We start from the raw sequence: 20,187 nt of genomic DNA, 5'->3' as shown, positions 1-20,187 counted from the left end.
TTTCCAGCCCTTAGGGCATCTGCAAAGATAACTTTCTGAATATGAATTAAATTAACTGTAAACTAATAGAGTTGTATTCTGAAACTGAGGTGTTACCCTAATCCTGAAAGCAGCACACAACACGAGGCATTAAAGTGCTGCCGGAGTCGGTGGCAGAAGGAGTCCTTTACCCAAAACCATTCCCTGGCAGCAGACCTGCACTGTTGCTGCTACTCCAGCTCTGAAGACTAGAGTAGTGTTTTTGCTACTTGTTCTCCTGCTGAGGGCGAAAGAAGAGATAGTTAACAGCCATAGTGGCAAATCTGACCCAAATCTGCACTGTGCAGAAGAATGCAGGGTATCCCCCTGGAGCTGGGCTCTGTAGTGCACAGGTTGTGGGCCTTCTCTTTACAAGTTTCTCAGATCCCACCTCCCATTCCTACACAGCGGAATGTCACTGATTTTGCCACAGGAGGTCCCTCCACTGCTGAATAGAAGGGGACAGAATTGTCTGCCTCTAAGCGTGCGAACTATTCCATTCAGATGAACGGGGTGTTAATGCTGAAACCTTGCTATTTCTGATTTAGTTTTACCCCTCAATTGATATGCCTGGAACTTTAGGGTGAACTTAACTCAAACCTTTACATGCTGTTGACAAATAGGGTAAATCTTCTGTATTTAATGAATACTGAATGGATTGCCGGAGTTTAGGCTCAGTGAGATCTCATTCCTGCTTACTGAAAGAGAATTTATGGTTTAGGGGAAGACTGCTGAAAGGTATTTGGTCTAAGGCTCCATTTCATATCCATTTTTTGTACATGTTCATTCATGCAGGGGTTTGTGGAAGGAAATTCAGATTTAACTACAAAATATTACTAATATTACAGTGAACTACAACTGAATTTGTTAACACTATTGCTAGGATTTCCAGGATACAGTCTGCTATCTACAAGGCAAAAATAATTGTTGCTCTCTCCTGTTGGTGGCAACAATATTGTCCATAGCCTGTTGTTGAAAGAAAAAGATCCTCCATCACCGATACGTGTATTTTCCAAGGTTTATGTATTAACAATGGAAAAGCCTGTGTACTGTATCAGAGAAACAAAATTCAAAGGGATTACTGATAATAACAGTATGGCTGCCTGCCATAGAGTATACAGAGGTAGATGACTCTTAACCTGTCAAACCCCCTTATCTTTTCATGCTTTGTGTATCAATTTTTATAGGACCATAAAAATTGCAGCACTGATCAGATCAGTGGCCTGTTTAGTCCCATAGTCAAAACTGGCAAGTAACAACTGCACCAAAGGAAAATGAAAAAACGCTATTATGGGCTTAATCCTAGGGAGTTAGTGAGTCTTAGGTCCTGAAACATGAGTGTTGATAACATGTATATTTTTTCATCCTGGTTAGTGTAACTGAGGCCAGCATATTCATATGAACATCTAATCGTCTTTTAAATCCTACTAATCTCTCCTCACTAATAGTTTGTCACAATGAGTGTTGCGTGTTAATTTTTGTATTAAAATATTTGTAATTGGTTTTAAGTATAACTTTAATTGCATTTATTGTCCCCTTGTGCTTCTATTATAAGATGGGGTATATAGGAGTATCTGAGTGACTTTCTCTGTATCATTCACTATTTTATTTACTTCTGTATGTTGGATAGATTCACCTCCTCTCTAAACTAAATAGTCTTAATCTTTTTAATCTCTCCTCATATGGAAATCTTTTCATGTCTTTAATCCTTTTTGTTGCCCTTCTTTGGACCCTTTCTGTTTCTGCAATATCCTTTTTAGATGGGTACCAATACGGAGCACAGAATTTCAGGTGAGGACAAGCCATGAATTTATGTAATGACATTATAATATTTTTAGGCTATATTAGGAAAGGAATAGAGAATAATACTGATATCTTACTTGGGTTTTTTTATTGTCTGTTTTTACTCCATTTACCTTGAGCAGGTCACAGTGATGCCTAGCTATTTTTCCTGAGTGGTTTCAGTCAATCTAGAACCTCATTGGTGTATATGAGCATTTACATTTTCTTCCATTATATATGTTCAGTTCCTTAACCACAAACCACATTACCCTCCCCTGCACAGTGCGGAGGCTGGCATAATAGAAACCAAACCAGTAGAGTTGAGGGTGAGAGGGAAGAATTGCTGCTCTACTTTCTTCCTGGCCCTTCCATGCTGGTATAGGGGTTTGTGGTTGGGAGGGATGGGGAAGAGCCAGAGCCAGGCAGCATTTACTTTCTGCTGCAAGTTCCCTTGAGTTTGGATGTGTTTCCAAGTTATTGCTAGGTTTTTTTCAAGTAGTAGTTCCCTTCCTCCCGCCCCCTCACAATAGCTGCAACTCCTACATTCCAAATGAGTTAATAAAGTAAACATTAGGGATGTAAAATGTTAACCAGTTAACCGGTAAGCATTAGTCTTACTGGTTAACCCAGCTTAACCGTTAATCCCCGAGCAGGCCGGCCCACCAACCCCAGCCACGCCAGCCGGATTGGTCCCAGCCCCTCTCCCTTTAATCGGTTAACCATTTAAACAAAATATTTTTTAATTGTTTAAACTGTTAACTTTTTAAACGATATTTACATCTCTAGTAAACATGAGTTCTTAAATAACCAAGAAATACAGTAACAGTTTTAAAACTTGACCTTACCTGGTGTTAAGAGGAAAAATACACAATAGTCTTTCATTTTGCTCTGATTTGAAACAATTACACCCAAGGTTCAGTAGAGTAGGACATATACAACCATATTAGTGAATGTTTTATATGATGCTGTTCTAACCACGAGATGAAAGTATTCCTTTTGTCTGAATTCCTTCCACCTTACTCCACTGAAGCAAGAAGGCAAAAAAACCTGTCAGTCATCCCACCTATAAAGGATGCTGCAACTCCTTTCTGACTCAGTTTTTATGTTTGCGTCATGGGAGGATGAGACTTACATTGACTGGTGCCCATTTTGGGGAGGGTTTTGTAGTATGGTTAAAATGTGTTTGAAACCACACTATTATAAATAAATAGCTGTAGTTAGTTTAGAGGCATTATCTAGTTTAAAAAACACTCTCTGTAGGATTTTTCCAATTACCTGGTGCCTGGATGATTTGTAAAAATGGCACAAGAAAATTTTTTGGTTATGTCTCACTTTTTCCAGTGTTACTCATAGATGGTGAGATAAGGATCCACTGTTTTTGGGCTTCAGATTTGGAAAGTATGATGGTGCTAACAAGAGTAATGAATAATAAAATCAGTGAATTTTATCAAGCTAACCGTAGGTGGCTTAACCTCCACCACCCTCACAGACAAAAAGGTGATTAGATGAGAAATAAATTTCTATATGTACATACCTGAATCTATATAATTAAATATCAAATTGTACCAATGTTCATGAAAATGAGTACATTGTATTTCACTATATGTGTACATTAAACATATTTCTTTCGTTGTGTAGGTGTATCAGAACCTTCTTTTATTGCTAAAAGTGAAGATTGTTTGTTTAAACACTTATTTCAAGACTATCAAAAATGGGTTCGCCCAGTCCAACACTTGAATGACACAATAAAAATAAAGTTTGGTCTTGCAATCTCTCAGTTAGTGGATGTGGTATGTATGATAAATAATTTTAAAACTAAAAACTGAGCAAAGCTTTTGGAATAGGGAAGTGCTTATGAAAAATAACTTGATATTCTATTGTTAAATAATTGTGCATATCATATATATATATATATTTTCTTTATATAAAATAAATGAAACATTTTAAAAAGAGGCTTATATAGGTAAGGGTGCAATGAGGAGGGAAGCCCCAGAAAGAGAGAGCCTCAGAGAAGTGAAGATGAAGGAAGAAAAATAGAGAATTGTCAGAGGCCACAGAGAGAATGATGAAAATAAGTGGTCCTTGGACATATTTTTGTTTTCTGTAAACTTTGTTAACTAAAGCTTTTAGTATTTGTAGAGTTATTGGGTTTTCTATTGTTTAAAATTAATTTCAATTAATAAATACAAAAATATATGTTTTCAAATTATAGCAATCTGTTCTGTTGTTGGTTCTATAAATATAAAATACAGGAAAGTTATTGGACAAAAAAAGAAGAAATAAAGATAATGTCCTTGAAAATGTCAGTTTCATAAAAGAGGAGATAATCTACTGGCATGGCATTAAAGATGTCAACTTGATTTTTTTAAATTTACTAATTTAAAAAATGTTTCCTAATTGAGCACCTTTTGAAAAGTATATTCTGAATTTAAACAGAAAAAAAAATCTGTAAAGATTTTTTCTGCTCCCTTAATGTTTTTAAGGAGTATTTTTAATTAGTCATTTTGTTCCTTGATGACTCTGCAGGGAAACAGTAGTACTATACATAAAATGCTGTAAAATATACAAAGTAAATCAATGTTGGATGTGAGGGGGAGGGGAAATCACTTTTTCATTAACTTCTTTTGGTTACTGTAATCGTAGTTGGTGGCTGTAACAATAGTACTTAGAAAAAATAGACAAACGTGATTTTCAAATGGAGTCCTTCTCAATTAATATATTTGTATTGCAATTTATGAGCCTCCTTTGAACAAAACCACAGTTGGTTACCGTGAATAAGCAGTGTAAAATCATTGTTCCCATAAAAACATGCTGTTTAAATTTTTTATAGGATGAGAAAAATCAGTTGATGAAAACAAATGTTTGGCTGAAACAGGTATGTGCAAATGTCAACTGAAGAGTCCACTGAGTGACTAAAATGTAAAGTTATCAATTTATTAGGTGTTTGTGTATTTATAGGATCTTCATTTAAAAGCTATATTAATCTTTATTTTATATAGCATGTTTAATACAAAAGGCATATTACAATACTTGAAAGAATTAAAAATTCAGTTAAATAATTAAAAAATAAATCTAAAAGCTCTCTCAAAAAACAAAATTTCTAATAAAAGTGACACATTTTAGATACATTTATTAAATGAAGCTACATATATTCAGACATATATTTTGAAATTCCTATAACAAAGCATCCTATTTTTAGTCAGAAACTGTCACAAACACAAGATAGTATAGCTTTGTATAATTGCTTTTAAAAAGTTATTTTAAAATTACACTGTTAAGATATTTTTTATCCTATTTTGATTAACAAAGCTCAGGACTTTTAATTTCATGGCCAGTAATCTATCTGGAGGTCGAGGAGGGGCTTGCTATAAGCATCTAGTTGGTTTATTCTGCCCTACGTATAGGTATTAGCTCATAAGCAGGAAGTGCACTCAAGTTATAATAATCACAATCCAGAACTAAACTTCGATGCAGTTATTATCTTTAGACATATTTGTCACTGAGTTACCCTTAAATTGTTACAAAATGTTTCCTCCTTTCATCCCACTTACCATCTTCAGTCCTCTAACTCTTCCCTGCACCTTTATTGACTTTGAGAAAAGTTTAGGGCCCCTGCCCTACCTGCAGTGAACACACGGTTTACTAAATTATATTTGTAGAACTTTCTCAGTTTTCCTCATTCCCAAGTAACTGCCATGTATACTCAGTTGTTTTCAGTGTTGTTGCAGTTGTGTCCCAGGGTATGAGAGAGACAATGTAGATGCGGTAATATCTTTTATCATGTGTTTATAGGAATGGATAGATGTAAAATTAAGGTGGAACCCTGAAGACTATGCTGGAATAACATCTATTCGTGTCCCATCAGAGTCTATCTGGATTCCAGATATTGTGTTGTATGACAAGTAAGATTTTAATCTTATTCTAGAAAATAAATCTACCCCTGCCACGTTGACTGTCCACTCTACACATAGAATGAGGCATGGGTTCTGAAGATAAATAGTCTGTGATCACATAATTAGACTGTATTATAATACATGCACATAAGGTGTCAGAATTAAAAAAGCATGGACTGCCTTACCTTTGGCATTTCCAGACTTCTGAGTGCTTTGCTTTACAATTTTAATGTTTTTTGACATTGCCTTTTTCTATGGAATTTTCTAGGATTTTTTTTTAAATGGTTTAATTCCTTCATATGAAGTGGTTTGCTAGTCAGAAGAAGAACACTATCCTGCACAAACATGCATTCTTTTATGCTAGGGCCCCTGCAGAGTCCTACCTGAATGAGTGCACAGTTCTGAATACAAACTAATAGGCTGAGGCTGTCAATATACATCCTCATATATATATAATACTCAATATACAAAGATGTGAAATGAAATTTTACTCACCTTTCTTATAAATCTATGCGGAGAGGTAATAGAACTTGGAGAGACTGAATTTTGAATGAAAGTTTCTGCTCACCTTATATTTGCATACTCAGTGCCCGTAGAACACTGGTTGATTGTTTAGTAAAAACACCTATTGTTGTATTTATAAAACAAAAAAGTTTGGAAGTGCCAAGTGTATTGTTTGTTTTTTGTATGCATAATTAAGTTAAAGTAAAATTGATTTTCACCAGCCCACCAATATGCACATCTGTTAAGCAGGGACGATTCCTATCAAAAGTCAAGTTTTGACCCTCTCTCCTGAGGCACTAGACCTGTTCAGAAAAGTTGCACAAATATTGTTATAATGGGAAAAATGTTTTTTCACGCTTTGCTTTTCCTCAGTCAGCTTAAATTAAAAAATAATAGAGTCCTGATCTGAGGACAAAAGTGCAAAATTTCCACTCAAAAGGTAAAAATCTGAGAGTGATAAGCATCTGAATGACACTTTGGAATGGTAACACTTAATAGGAAACCGTAAATAAAAGCATCTGGTTGTAATGTGTGTAATAACATAGCCAAATATGCATATTTTTTCCTTTCAGTGCAGATGGTCGCTTTGAAGGAACATCTACAAAAACAGTAGTAAAATATGATGGGACCGTTGCTTGGACTCCCCCAGCAAACTACAAAAGTTCTTGTACCATAGATGTTACATTCTTTCCATTTGACCTTCAAAACTGCTCTATGAAATTTGGTTCCTGGACCTATGATGGCTCACAGGTTGATATTATTCTAGAAGATTATGATGTTGACAAGAGAGATTTCTTTGATAATGGAGAATGGGAAATAGTAACTGCAACAGGGAGCAAAGGGAAGAGAACTGATGGATGCTGCTGGTATCCATTTATTACATATTCATTTGTAATTAGACGGTTGCCTCTTTTTTACACACTGTTTCTCATTATTCCGTGTATAGGACTTTCATTTTTAACTGTCCTTGTCTTTTATCTCCCTTCAAATGAAGGTGAAAAAATTTCTCTCTGCACTTCAGTACTGGTGTCTTTGACTGTCTTTCTTCTTGTTATTGAAGAGATAATACCATCATCTTCTAAAGTTATACCACTTATTGGAGAGTACTTGGTGTTTACTATGATTTTTGTGACATTGTCCATTGTGGTAACTGTCTTTGCTATTAATATTCATCATCGTTCCTCTTCTACTCACAATGCTATGGCACCTTGGGTCCGCAAGATATTTCTTCATAAACTTCCAAAGCTACTTTGCATGAGAAGTCATGTAGATAGATACTTTCCTCAGAAAGAAGAAACTAGCAATATCAGTGGATCAGAATCATCGAGGAACACCTTGGAAGCAGCTCTAGATTCTATCCGATACATTACAAGACATATCATGAAGGAGAATGATGTTCGCGAGGTGTGTGTAGTGGTGATGTTGCACTCATTTTTTCAGATTAGAAATTAGAATAGAAATCTAAACAATGGCTTAGAGTACCCGTCTCTGTTCTTATCTACTATAGCAATGACCAATTATTTCCTGAAGTAGCTAGAAATGCTAGCCTTGTTTCAAGATGTCCTGCTTCCGGGAAGCAATAAAAAGACCTTCCAGTAAACAAGTACATTTTTGGATAGACTCCATATGGGTAGTGTACACTTTCTGCAATGGTGATCAAAATCTGTCTCACTCCCTTTTACAGTTAAGCCTGTTGTGGTCTTTCTCAAAATATTTCCTTATAATTATAAATCCCATAGAGATGTTTGGTTAATTACAACTGTAGAGTGAATGAATATTCTAAATCTTATTTGCCTGTAGAGTGCTACTGGACTGTTTCATTATCACATTATTGTTGGGGAGTATGTATTCTTAATTTTAACACATGACAAGATATCTTTGTCATTTTAAATTTAATTGATTTTTATAATTTAAAAGAAAACCACATTAAAGCTGTCTTATGTGCAGTTCAGCAAAAATAGAACTAAATTTAATTTTACAGTCCTAAGTCCAAACCAGAACAATTCTTGTTATGAACTATAATAGTCCTTCTCTAAGTACTACCATAAATTATAGTAGGATTAAATTTAAGTGGTAACCAATGTGTATTTTGGATGAAAGTATGCTAAGGCAGAGCATTTTAAAAGATTTATTTTAATCAATATGTTTAAATCACCAAAAATACATTTCTTAATAGACAGTAATGACAGTAATGACATCAGTTGAATTAATCTTAAATGTGCTGTTTTAGTTTCCCCTTTTTCAAAAACTATTCTTTCTTCTATGACCTAAGAACCATTTTCAGGGCACTATTGACGTGTTTGGAAATGTGAGTGCATCCACTTTGCTGTCTGGCCACATGGGACAATCATGGAGTGTCTTCTGGCAGTGTGGGAGTCTACCAACATTTCTCCATCCAGGGGTGACCTGTTGGGAAAACTGGCCTGCTTGCCTCCTCTCCCATGTCTGGCCTTAGTTGCAAGCTGGCTTATTTGCTTCTGCCCCAGACATTTGCTCTTATGGGAGAGCTATGTGAATAGCTTGGTGCATATGCATTATTATTAATTATTTGTATTACTGTAGTGCCTAGGAGATGTAGACATAGACCAGAGGCCCATTGTGCTAGGTGCTGTACTGGTATCTTATCTTCATGCATTTTATATATAGTATAGCTGTATGTACAGTATTTCCTATATGTATTATGGCTACAATATGGTTACTGTCAGAACCATAATGTTGTATTTTATGTGTCTGATTCTTCTCTCACTTTCACTAGTGTAAATTTGTTGATTTAGATTTACACTAGAATAAGTGAATGGAGAATTATTTTCAACTGTGATGTTGCACCAACATATGTTTTTTGCATTGAACTACAAGTGAAGGGGTATTTGTAAGGAAAATATGTGCAGGTGTATTTATGCATCCAGCAACCACATATTCAAATAACTGCATACCTGAATGTGTGCTAGGGGTACAACAGTTGCTCTGGGTCAATTTCCTTTTTATCACCTGCATTCTTTGCCATACTGTGCAATATCTTGATTTTAAATATATATTTATAAATACAGTCTATATATTGTGAGGGAAAACACTAATAAGAGAGAAAAATCATAATCTAAGGTCTTGATCCTACAATGAGCTTCCCCTAGGTAGGCCCCAGCACCTGCAGGATCAGGGCCTTGGTCTAGTAGCTGGATCACTTGTAAATATTTTACTTATCTTTCAATAAGTGAAGAAAAAACAGAACTAATATTTTACTTATCTTTCAATAAGTGAAGAAAAAACAGAACTAATTTGATTTCTCATTGTGGGTCCAATCCTGTTAACAGTTGCTACAAGTGGAATTTTTGCTACTGTGAATATTGCTATTGAAGTATGCTAGTAAGTGCTACGGTCATACAAATAATAAATAGTAATAAGGCCCAAACCTGAAAACAGTTACTACCTTAGGAAAACACTTCTTCACTGTGGCCAACAGTATCATACCTCTTCAATTTTAAAGATATACATAATGTGTTTAATTTTAATAAAGTATAACAATATAGGAATAATATAGAAATATTAGATTTCACATCTGTCTTCTTTGATTTACCTTAATATAAGGCAATATAAATTTAAATTTTTGGTCTTGCCTTTGAAATTGGACCAGGCGCCAAAAGTTTGTTCAGTTTAGGGTTGTGTGGTGAAGATGACTTGCACAAAGAAATTACAAACATCAGATATGAAAGAAACCAATTTCTGTATAACACCCATACTGAGAGATTTCTGATAATTTCTCAGTTTGAACTATTGGCTAATTGTCCAAAACTTCCAGATTAACCATACTGGACTTTCTCTTTCTCTTTGATATAGCTAGAGAATAATGACAATGTCTTCTGGGAGATAATTTCCATTACTTGTTGGCAAAACTGCTGTTTAAAAATCATGCGGATTAATTTAGTGCTCATCAAAAAAACCTGAGGTATACAAGTTCACACAACTCTGCAAAATGTACCTCTCTCCTAAACTGCAAAACCCATTCTATTCCAGTTATAATCTTCTTGAGAAATGGCTACTGTGGTAGTTTAGTGACATGGACAAATGTCCATTTAAGGCAGGGGTGAAAGTAATAATAAATTATTAACGGTACGGAGGCGGCTCCAGCCCCTGGAAGGGGTGGGGCCTCAGGCAGAAGGGGCGGGGCTGGGAGGGTCAGCGTCCCCCAGCCAGCACATCTGCACTGCCTGGCCTCTGCCGCCCTGGGCTCCGGCGGTGATTTAAAAGGGCCCGGGGCTCCATCCACTGCTGTGGTAGTGGCAGCAGCAGCCGGGAGCCCCAAGCCCTTTTAAATCACCGACCCTGGGGAAGCTGCCCATTTGCCCCGCCCCCGTCAGCAGCCGAGGGGGGCAAAAGGGGCAATGACATTAAAGCATTGTTGCCCCTTTTGCCTCCCCAGTCGGCAGCCCTGCCAGTAGGGTCCCTACCGGCAGGGCTGCCAATGCGGGGGCAGGGGGGAGGGATAGTAACGTTAAAGCACTGCCTCAGCAGCACTTTGAGGGTCCTTAAAGCTCTGACGAGGTAAAGGACCCTCCTTAAAGTCAGGTTTCAGAGTAACAGCCGTGTTAGTCTGTATTCGCAAAAAGAAAAGGAGGACTTGTGGCACCTTAGAGACTAACCAATTTATTAGAGCATAAGCTTTCGTGAGCTACAGCTCACTCTGTAGCTCACGAAAGCTTATGCTCTAATAAATTGGTTAGTCTCTAAGGTGCCACAAGTCCTCCTTTTCTTTTTCCTCCTTAAAGTGCTGCCGCAGCAGCGCTTTAATGTTGCTGCCCCTTCCCCATTGGCGGTCCTGCCGGTGTGGACCCTTCTGGTAGGGCCGCCGATGGGGGAGGCAAAAGAGGCAGGGATGTTAAAGCACTGCCGCAGCAGCACTTTAACATGGACTGCATACGGGCCGGTACCGGCTTCTTACCAGTATGCTGTACCGGCCAGTACCGGCTCACTTTCACCCCTGATTTAAGGCCTCTGCTATTAGACCATCAAACTCATTTCTCATGTATCCTGAACTGGAACTCAAACCTAGATCTCAAGAGATGCATTACCCCTTTGCACCTCTAGATCTTAGTTTTTGTTTCTTCCTCCCAGTAGGAATTGCTTGGACCATGGATTTCCACTCAAATATAAGGGTGGAGTATTCTTCTGGATATCACATACTAAATGGAAAGTCTTATTTGCTGAGTTATGTTTAGATAGATGATTGAAGAATTGATCAAACACAATTCTCTCACTTTTTGGTTTCAGCCCCAAAAAACATTATCTACTAAATGCAAAAACAATTGGCTGATTTAGTTTAAAAAGAGTACAAAATCAAGGCAAAATTATGCTTTTATGGAACTTTGGGGAAAATAGTATTAATTTTTCTAAAATGAAATGCTATCAAAACAATTAAAAATACTATTACTCATCAAAATGTTCACTGTTGTTGCTGAGTCACTCTAAAGTAATAGGTTTCAGAGTAGCAGCCATGTTAGTCTGTATCCGCAAAAAGAACAGGAGTACTTGTGGCACCTTAGAGACTAACTCTAATAAATTTGTTAGTCTGTAAGGTGCCACAAGTACTCCTGTTCTTTCTAAAGTAATAAGGTACTTCAAAAAGACTCTGTAGTCAGCAGATCTTAAAGTTGTTTTAAAAAGGACATCTTTTATTGAATGGTCATTGATAACTATCACATAATTATGTAGGAATAGCCTTTAATTTACCAAACTAACTTATTTCCATGTATCAAATATTAGTATAGCATTCTTAAGTTTGTTTCCATGCTTGGATAACGTCTTACTACAGGGGAACACAGAAAAAGACACTATTACTAACCATGGTAAAAAAAATGTCCTCATTTTTATATTGAAAATTTCCAACCCTGGGTGTCGAATTCTGAGCCTGTCTTGATGTAGTTATCTGGCTCTTTTCTGAAGAATGCTTTTATTTAATTTTTTTTTTTTTTGGCCCTTATGGTTGCAAAGAAAACCTTACCTAATGGGAATTTATGTTACATTGCCTTTTTCCAAACCTGTAGGCCTACTGCCACAGGTAATTTTAATGACATGTCAACTCTGAAATCTAATAACCACACTTGAAAATGTTTAGTTGTGTGCTTAATTTGCGGGTACCACTACAGCACTTGTGTGCGCAAAATTGATAGACTGCATGTACAAATAACCTCATTAAAAATGGCAAAGAAATGGTAGTCCTGAAAATGCCTTGCACATTTTTTCCCTGATGTGATACTCAATGCAACAATAACGTTACTTACATGTAGGTATAGCTACTACAGAAGAGCCATATTCTACCCTGAATATTCGTACAAGCCTCTGACTGATCTCTGGGAATTGTGCTATAGATTGAAGTTAGCATATTGCCCAAAGGGTCCAGTCCTCTGAGGTGTTGAATACTTTAATCTCCCAGGAAGTTGAAAGTGTTCAGCACCTTGCAGGGTCAGGCCCTGATTCTTTGGCTGTAACTAAAGTATTTTGCCCTCTTCCCAAAATGAGTCTGACACCCTTACTCTAACTCAAAGTGTAACAATAGAAAGATCTTGAATGTTTATGGAACAGGCATAATAGAAAAATTTATACTATGGGCTTGCTTCTTCAGTCCTTATCCCATTGACATCACAATGTCAATAGGACTTCTGCCTGAATCAGGACTGTAGGATTTGGCCCTCTACTTGTAAATGTTCTAGAATATTGAGTAATTCTTGGGTTTTTTTTTTTTTTTTAGGTTGTTGAAGACTGGAAATTTATAGCTCAGGTGCTTGATCGAATGTTTTTATGGACTTTTCTTCTGGCTTCAATAATTGGATCACTTGGGTTGTTTATTCCTGTTATTTATAAATGGGCAAATATAATAGTACCAGTCCACATTGGAAACACACACACATAAAATATTTGTGGGGTACCACTTCTGCTATGAACATGATTCTTAAAAGATACATGGTAGTTCTATGTTCGTGCAAATAGTGTGTATGGCACATTTTTAATAGAATTATAAACTTAGTATAAGGAATCATGCCTATATTTAAGCATGGCATTTTAGGATATGTGCAATACCTACTGCTTAGCTGTTAGCCTACTAATTCATTTTTAAATCTGGACAAAATCAAACACACCTTTTCAAACACTTGCATGTATTGTATTCCCCCCAACCCCCAAAATACAGTACATAGATAACTGCTGAGAACTAGAGGGATTAAAAAAACTTTTGGATGCTAATTGTTTTAGAATTGGCAAAACACTATATAAACTATACACTGTACTACTGAGTGTTAAAAGTGTGAAGATGTTTATGTATTAGAGCATTGTGGTTGGTTATTTAACTTACTATAATGAGCAGAAGAGGATTTTAAGAGGCTAAGTTCTTTTGAGTGTTCTGAAAATTTGAGTTTTTAGAGTAAATTACAAATATTAACCATCTATTCTAATACACTTGGTGTAATATGTAAATTAAAATAATCTATGGTTCTATATTTGTCTTTATTCATACATTTTCAATGAAAAATACTATTAACTTTAAAGACATAGCTCAATTATCAGTTTAAATTTGGAATTAATACTATTTTGCGCTTCTGTAATTTACCAGATATAAACCTTGCAACAGGTATATAGTATTGTTTCAGTTAGGGAAAAAGAGGCAAAGAATTAAATGACTTGTCCAAAGTTGCACATGAGTTCTGAAATAATTCTGATTCCTAGTCCTGTGCTATAACCACAAGACTATACTTCCTCTCTAACATCCTTTGTTTTTCAAAATGACGTTTGTAAACACTTATACAAAACAAGAATTTGAGTCCTGGTTTCTAAAGAAAACTTGCTGAAAGCTGTGTATGCCTTTTTAATTCAGATTTCACACATTTAATATCCACATTCTTAATAAAATAGTCTCCCTAGATTCTTTTCACTTTTGGACTCACGCATAAATCTGAATTATAAGAATTAAGCTTAGTTGGTATTGGCAACTAAATATATTTGCATAATAAAACAGCTTTTTTAGTTTTTTAATTTTTTAAAATAAAACTCTATTTATTGGACATCTATTCAATGTACAGCCATCTGGTCTGAAGCAAAGTTCTGTCTCTGGATTTAATTTTTTTTTAATGTAATTCATAGATTCCAAAGCCAGAAGGGGCCATTGTGATAGTGTAATCCTGTGGTGGGCAACCTGTGGGCAGCAGGCTGCATGCGGCCCATCAGGGTAATCCACTGGCGGACTGCAAGACAGTTTGTTTACATTGACTGTCCACAGGCACAGCCAGCCGCGGCTCCCAGTGGCTGCGGTTCGCTGTTCCTGGCCAATGGGAGCTGCGGGAAGCGGCACGGGCCACAGAGACATGCTGGCTGTCGCTTCCCTCAGCTCACATTGGCCAGGAACGGCAAACCGTGGTCACTGGAAATTGCAGGCCTCCGTGCCTGCGGATGGTCAACATCAGCAAAATGTCTCACGGCCCACCAGTGGATTACCCTGACGGGCGCCCACAAGCCTCAGGTTGCCCACCACTGGACTAATTTGACTTCCTGTATAACATTGGCCATATAATTTTCCTCAGAATGATACCTAGAGCATATCTTGAAAGAAGTCATCTGATATTGATTTAAAAATTTCCAATGATGGAAATTTACCATGATCCTTCGTAAATTATTTCACTGATTAATTACGGTCACTGTTTACAAATTTATGCCTTATTTCCAGTCTGAATTTGGCTAGCTTCAACTTCCAGCCATTGGATGTGTTACACTTCTCTTGATTGAAGAGCTAGTTATCAGATATTTGTTCCCTATGCAGGTGTTTCTAGTCTGTAATCAAGTCACCCCTTAACCTTCTCTTTGAGCTAAGTAGATTGAGCTCCTTGAGTCTGTCTCTGTAAGGCATGCTTTCTAATACTTCAGTCGTTCTCATGGTTCTTTTCTGAACACGCTCCAATTTTTCAACATGCTTCTTGAATTGTGGACGCTAGAACTGGACACAGTATTCCAACAGCTGTCACAGCAGTGCCAAATGTTAAGTGCTGAGAAATGTTGCTGCTCCAACAGTGTTGTTACTGGTCTTGGAGCTCTGATGTCAGCTGCATTAGCAGACATTGAAACATGTTAATTCAGCAGACCTCGATGTTATTCATAAGAACGACCACCGGTTTGGTTCAGTGGTGAAGGCACGCGGCTGACAAAGCACGGTACTAGGGTCCCATAGGAGCTACAGGGACACTAATACATGTATGCCTGCAACAGTGGTACCAGCTCAGTCAGCGCACCAGGACACTGCCCCCCAGGCCGGTCAAAGATGCCTCTCCTATGACTTCTTATATACACTGATACAAACAAGTTACGTATTACACTCCATATGTTGTTAGTTACCAGCCCTACACCTTGTACTTGCTAGTTCAAACAAAACACCATTATCCTGTCATCCAATCCTTATCTTACGAGGGGTTGGTGTGTTCCTGTGCCACCTCTTAAGAATGTGTTTATGTAGTTACTTGAGAACTCTGGACATCCTGCACCATCCTCTCAGGTCAGGAATGTGGTTACTTGGTGTTAGCTAATACGTAGGGTGTTGTTATTTTGTCAAGGCCAGGCCTACTCTGGTTCACAGCCTTTGGTTCACACTGTTAGTTATGCCTAGGGCTCTAGCAAGGCCTACACAAAACACAGTAAAATAACCTCTCTACTGTAGGTGATTCATGTGGGGCAGGGGAAAGGGGATGAGTGGGGGAGCGGAAGGGGCAGGGCCACAGCCGGAAGAGAAGGGGTGGGACCAGAGCCTCTTCCTGCCACGCTGCCTGGGCCGCTGCCTAGTGCATCGCAAGTATCAGAGGTAGCCGTGTTAGTCTGTATCCATAAAAACAACAGCGGAGTCTGGTGGCACCTTAAAGACTAACAGATTTATTTGGGCATAAGCTTTCATGGGTAAAAACCCCACTTCCTCAGATGCATGGAGTGAAAATTACAGATACAGGCATAAATATATATTGGCATATGAAGAGAAGAGAGTTACTTTACGAGTGGAGAACCAATGCTGAAGGCCAATTCAGTCAGGGTGGCTGTGGTCCACTCCCAATAATTGATGAGGAGGTGTCAATACAGACTTCAAAGAGAAACTGCAGAGCTACAATTCATTTGCAAATTTAACACCATCAATTTGGGCTTGAATAGGGACTGGGAGTGGCTGGCTCACTACAAAAGCAATTTTCTCTCTCTTGGTATTGACACCATCCCTCCCCAGCCAGGCTCTCACTGCTGGACACAGAACATGCCAAGGTTGGGGTTGGGGGTGGGGGTGGGGAAGGACGCTCCAACTCGCTCAGCCACTGTCCCAGAAGCCAAGCCCGGGAGGCAGCCCACCACCGCTGCCACCAGGTGCTCTCCCAGACAGCTGCTGCGCTGCCCTGGGCAGCATCCAGGAGCGGTTCGGTCCCACTCGCTGCCTGTGTCTGGCTGCCAAGGAGAGCAGCTGAACAGCCAGGAGAGGAGAGGTCATGTGTCCTCCCTTTTAGCTGGTATCCCCCCAGTATGGAGGGCACCTGTCATCTACTTGAGCTTCCCCTGTTTATGCCTCCACTGATCAGATTAGCCTTTTTGGCCACACTGGGAGCTCATGTTCAGCAGATTATCCATCCCCCTTCCCGCAAATCTTCTTCAGAGATCCTGCTTCCCAGGATAGAGTTCCCCATCATGTAAGTGTGGCCTGCATTCTTTGTTCCTAGATGTATACATTTACATTGAGCCATATTAAAATGTATATTGTTCCCACGTACCCAGCTTTTATCAAGTGATCCAGATAACTCTGCATCAATGACTTGTCCTTTACACTATTTACCACTCCTCCAATTTTTGTCTTTTGCAAACGTTCAGTGATGATTTTATGTTTTATTCCAGGTTATTGATAAAAATGTTAAATAGCGTAGGGACAAGAACAGATCTGTGCAGTATGCCAGTAGAAACACACCTTCTCAATGATTCCCTGTTTACAACTACATCTAGAGACCTATTAGTTAGCCAGTTTTAAATCCTTTTAATGTGTGCCATGTTAGTTTTATATAGATCAAGTTTTGTAATCATAATGTTGTGTGATTCCAAGACAAACATCTTACAAAAGTCTAAGTCTATTACTTCAACACTATTACCTTTATCAACTGAACGTGTAATTTCATCCAAAAAATATCAAGTTGTTTGACAGGATCTATTTTCCATAAACCCAGGATGGTTGATATTAATTATATTATCCTCTTTTAATTCTATATTAATAGACTCCTGAATCAGCTGCTCCATTATTCTGTGCGGGATCATTTTCAGACTGAAAAGTATATAATTACTGGGGTCATCCAGTCTATCCTTTTTAAATACTGGCACAACTTTAGCTTTCTTCCAGTCTTCTGGAGTTTTCCTGAAGTTTCAAGACTTATTAAAAATCAGTATTAATGGTCCATCTAGTTCTTTAAAAACTTTTAGATGCAAGTTATCTAGACCTGCTGATTTAAAAATGTCTAACTTTAGTAGCTGCTGTTTAACATCCTCCTGTAATACTAGTGGAATGGAAAGAGTGTTCTCATATGATATAACTATATCATCTGTTTTTTTCCCAAATATAAAACAGAAATGTTTATTGAACTCTTCTGCCTTTTCTGCGTTATTAATAATGATTCTACCATTTCCATCTAGTAATGGACCAATATCATTGTCAGGATTCTGTTTGTAAACAAAACTGTTGTCCTTAACTCTGCTGTCCATGGATTGCTCCTTGTGTCCCTTTGCTTCCCTTATCAATCTTTCTACAATTCCTAGCTTTTGATTTATATTCATTACTGTTAACTTCCCCTTTCTTCCTTTTGTTATATATTATTTTTGTATAGCTCCCTTCACTTCCCCTCTCAATTTCAAGTCAGTTTTTAGCCAGTATGTTCTTCTTCCTCGATTGTGGAATTGTGGCTTTTTGGGCATCTAGTAAAGTGTCCTTAAATGATTCCCAATTATCATTCATATTTTTCTGATTAAATTCATCCAGCTGATTTGGCTCATAATTGTTTTCAGCTTTGTGAAATTGCCCCTTTAAAGCACCAAGTATAAATATTACTGGTCTGGACTTTAATGTGTTTGCACATTATGAGTGTGATCATGTTCTATGATCACTTCCTCTTTATCAGTCAAGATGCTGTCTAATATAGAATTTCCCCGTGGTGGATGCAACACTTCTTGAGTTAGGAAATTATTAGCTATAATATTTAGAAACCCCAAGGATGTTTGAGTACCAGCAGCATGAGACTTCCAGCATTTGTCACTCAAACTGAAGTCCACCGTGATCATGCAGCTTTTCCCTCTGCACATTAAAAATAGGTGCAAAAGGAGATGGTAATCCTGTTCCCTCATGTGATTGGGTGGTCTGTAGCAGACACCAACTAATACTCCATCTTGTGCTTTATCTCTTAGGACATTGATCCTTAAGCATTCAAAATCATTTTTCTTCTGAATTATCAATGACTTGGAAACAAAGTAATGCCACTTTTGAGAAAGAGTGCCACTACCTTTCTTCTTTTGCTCACTCAGTTCTTTCTAAGAGGTTATAACCATTGATTATCACATTCCAATCTTACAACCCTCCCATCAGGTTTCAGTAACACCAGCTGGATTGAATTTATGCTCATATTGTGCCCTGGAATCTAAGATCTCCCTGACTATTCTACACTGCTGTTTTTAACATGAGTATGTCATACTATAGCAGCACCCCCACATCAAGTTTAATTCAGTAACCAAACAAGAACATTTTAGAGAATATCTTTATTTAATACTTGTTTTAAAAGCTAGAAAAAATATTGATTTTGCTATTTAGCTACTGTCATAAATATAAAGGGAAGGGTAAACACCTTTAAAATCCCTCCTGGCCAGAGGAAAAACCCTTTCACCTGTAAAGGGTTAAGAAGCTAGGATAACCTCGCTGGCACCTGACCAAAATGACCAATGAGGAGACAAGATACTTTCAAAGCTGGAGGGGGGAGAAACAAAGGTTTATTCTGTCTGTGTGTTGTTTTGCCAGGAACAGAGTCTTAGAACTTAGTAAGTAATCTAGCTAGATATGCCTTAGATTCTGTTTTGTTTAAATAGCTGATAAAATAAGCTGTGCTGAATGGAATGTAGATTCCTGTTTTTGTGTCTTTCTGTAACTTAAGGTTTTGCCTAGAGGGATTCTCTATGTTTTGAATCTGATTACCCTGTAAGGTATTTACCATCCTGATTTTACAGAGGTGATTCTTTTATTTTTTCTTCAATTAAAATTCTTATTTTAAGAACCTGATTGCTTTTTCATTGTTAAGATCCAAGGGTTTGGGTCTGTGTTCACTTATGCAAATTGATGAGGCTTTTTATCAAGCCTTCCCCAGGAAAGGGGGTGTAGGGTTTGGGGAGGATTTTTGGGGGGAAAGATGTTTCCAAGCGGCTCTTTCCCTGTTATATATTGGTTAGATGCTTGGTGGTGGCAGCAATAAAGTCCAAGGGCAAAAGGTAAAATAGTTTGTACCTTGGGGAAGTTTTAATCTAAGCTGGTAAAAATAAGCTTAGGGGGTTTTAATGCAGGTCCCCGCATCTGTACCCTAGAGTTCAGAGTGGGGAAGGAACCTTGATAGCTATTGTGAAGAGTTTCATGTAAATTGCAGAGAGGTATTAATAAGGTGTTTCTTTTGTGAAAATTACAACATTCTGTCCTTTGATAATGGTATATGGTAGTGGCTGCAGTGTTGGGGAATTAGATATTTCTCTTTTTGTTTCAATTTGGATCTGGTGTCATGCTGACTTTCATACTGGTTGGAATTACTTCATATTTAGTATTTATAAAAGTTATTTTTTGAACATTTTCAATATAGTTGCTTGTTACTTCACAACACATTTAATCTGTGGAGTAACTTTCTAGGTTGTACAGAGTATATAATTATACTCACAAACAGGAGAAAAAAATGCACATTGCCATTTTCTGGCCTTCAATTTACAGGTA

General features: G+C 37.6%; 1 protein-coding gene across 4 annotated transcripts in view; it reads left to right on the top strand.

The window, feature by feature from the left end:
* CHRNA5 (cholinergic receptor nicotinic alpha 5 subunit) overlaps window positions 1–13,579 on the top strand; it is a 28,785-nt gene extending 15,206 nt beyond the window's left edge. Inside the window, exons 2-7 of one of the 4 annotated variants that reach the window (XM_073303534.1) lie at window positions 1,779–1,809; window positions 3,439–3,590; window positions 4,631–4,675; window positions 5,593–5,702; window positions 6,770–7,601; window positions 12,937–13,579. In XM_073303534.1, coding sequence (XP_073159635.1) covers window positions 1,779–1,809; window positions 3,439–3,590; window positions 4,631–4,675; window positions 5,593–5,702; window positions 6,770–7,601; window positions 12,937–13,098 — 1,332 coding nt within the window. In that variant the 3' untranslated portion in view covers window positions 13,099–13,579. Of the gene's footprint in view, window positions 1–1,778; window positions 1,810–3,146; window positions 3,298–3,438; window positions 3,591–4,630; window positions 4,676–5,592; window positions 5,703–6,769; window positions 7,602–12,936 lie in introns of those variants that run through there. The other 3 variants (XM_078854644.1, XM_073303532.2, XM_073303535.1) reach the window with 3 other exon arrangements.
* The last annotated feature ends 6,608 nt before the right edge of the window (window positions 13,580–20,187 follow it).

The sequence above is a fragment of the Lepidochelys kempii genome, chromosome 10 (genome assembly GCF_965140285.1).
Source record: "Lepidochelys kempii isolate rLepKem1 chromosome 10, rLepKem1.hap1, whole genome shotgun sequence".
Taxonomy (NCBI): Eukaryota; Metazoa; Chordata; order Testudines; family Cheloniidae; genus Lepidochelys; species Lepidochelys kempii.
This window is presented reverse-complemented; position numbering and strand designations above follow the sequence as displayed.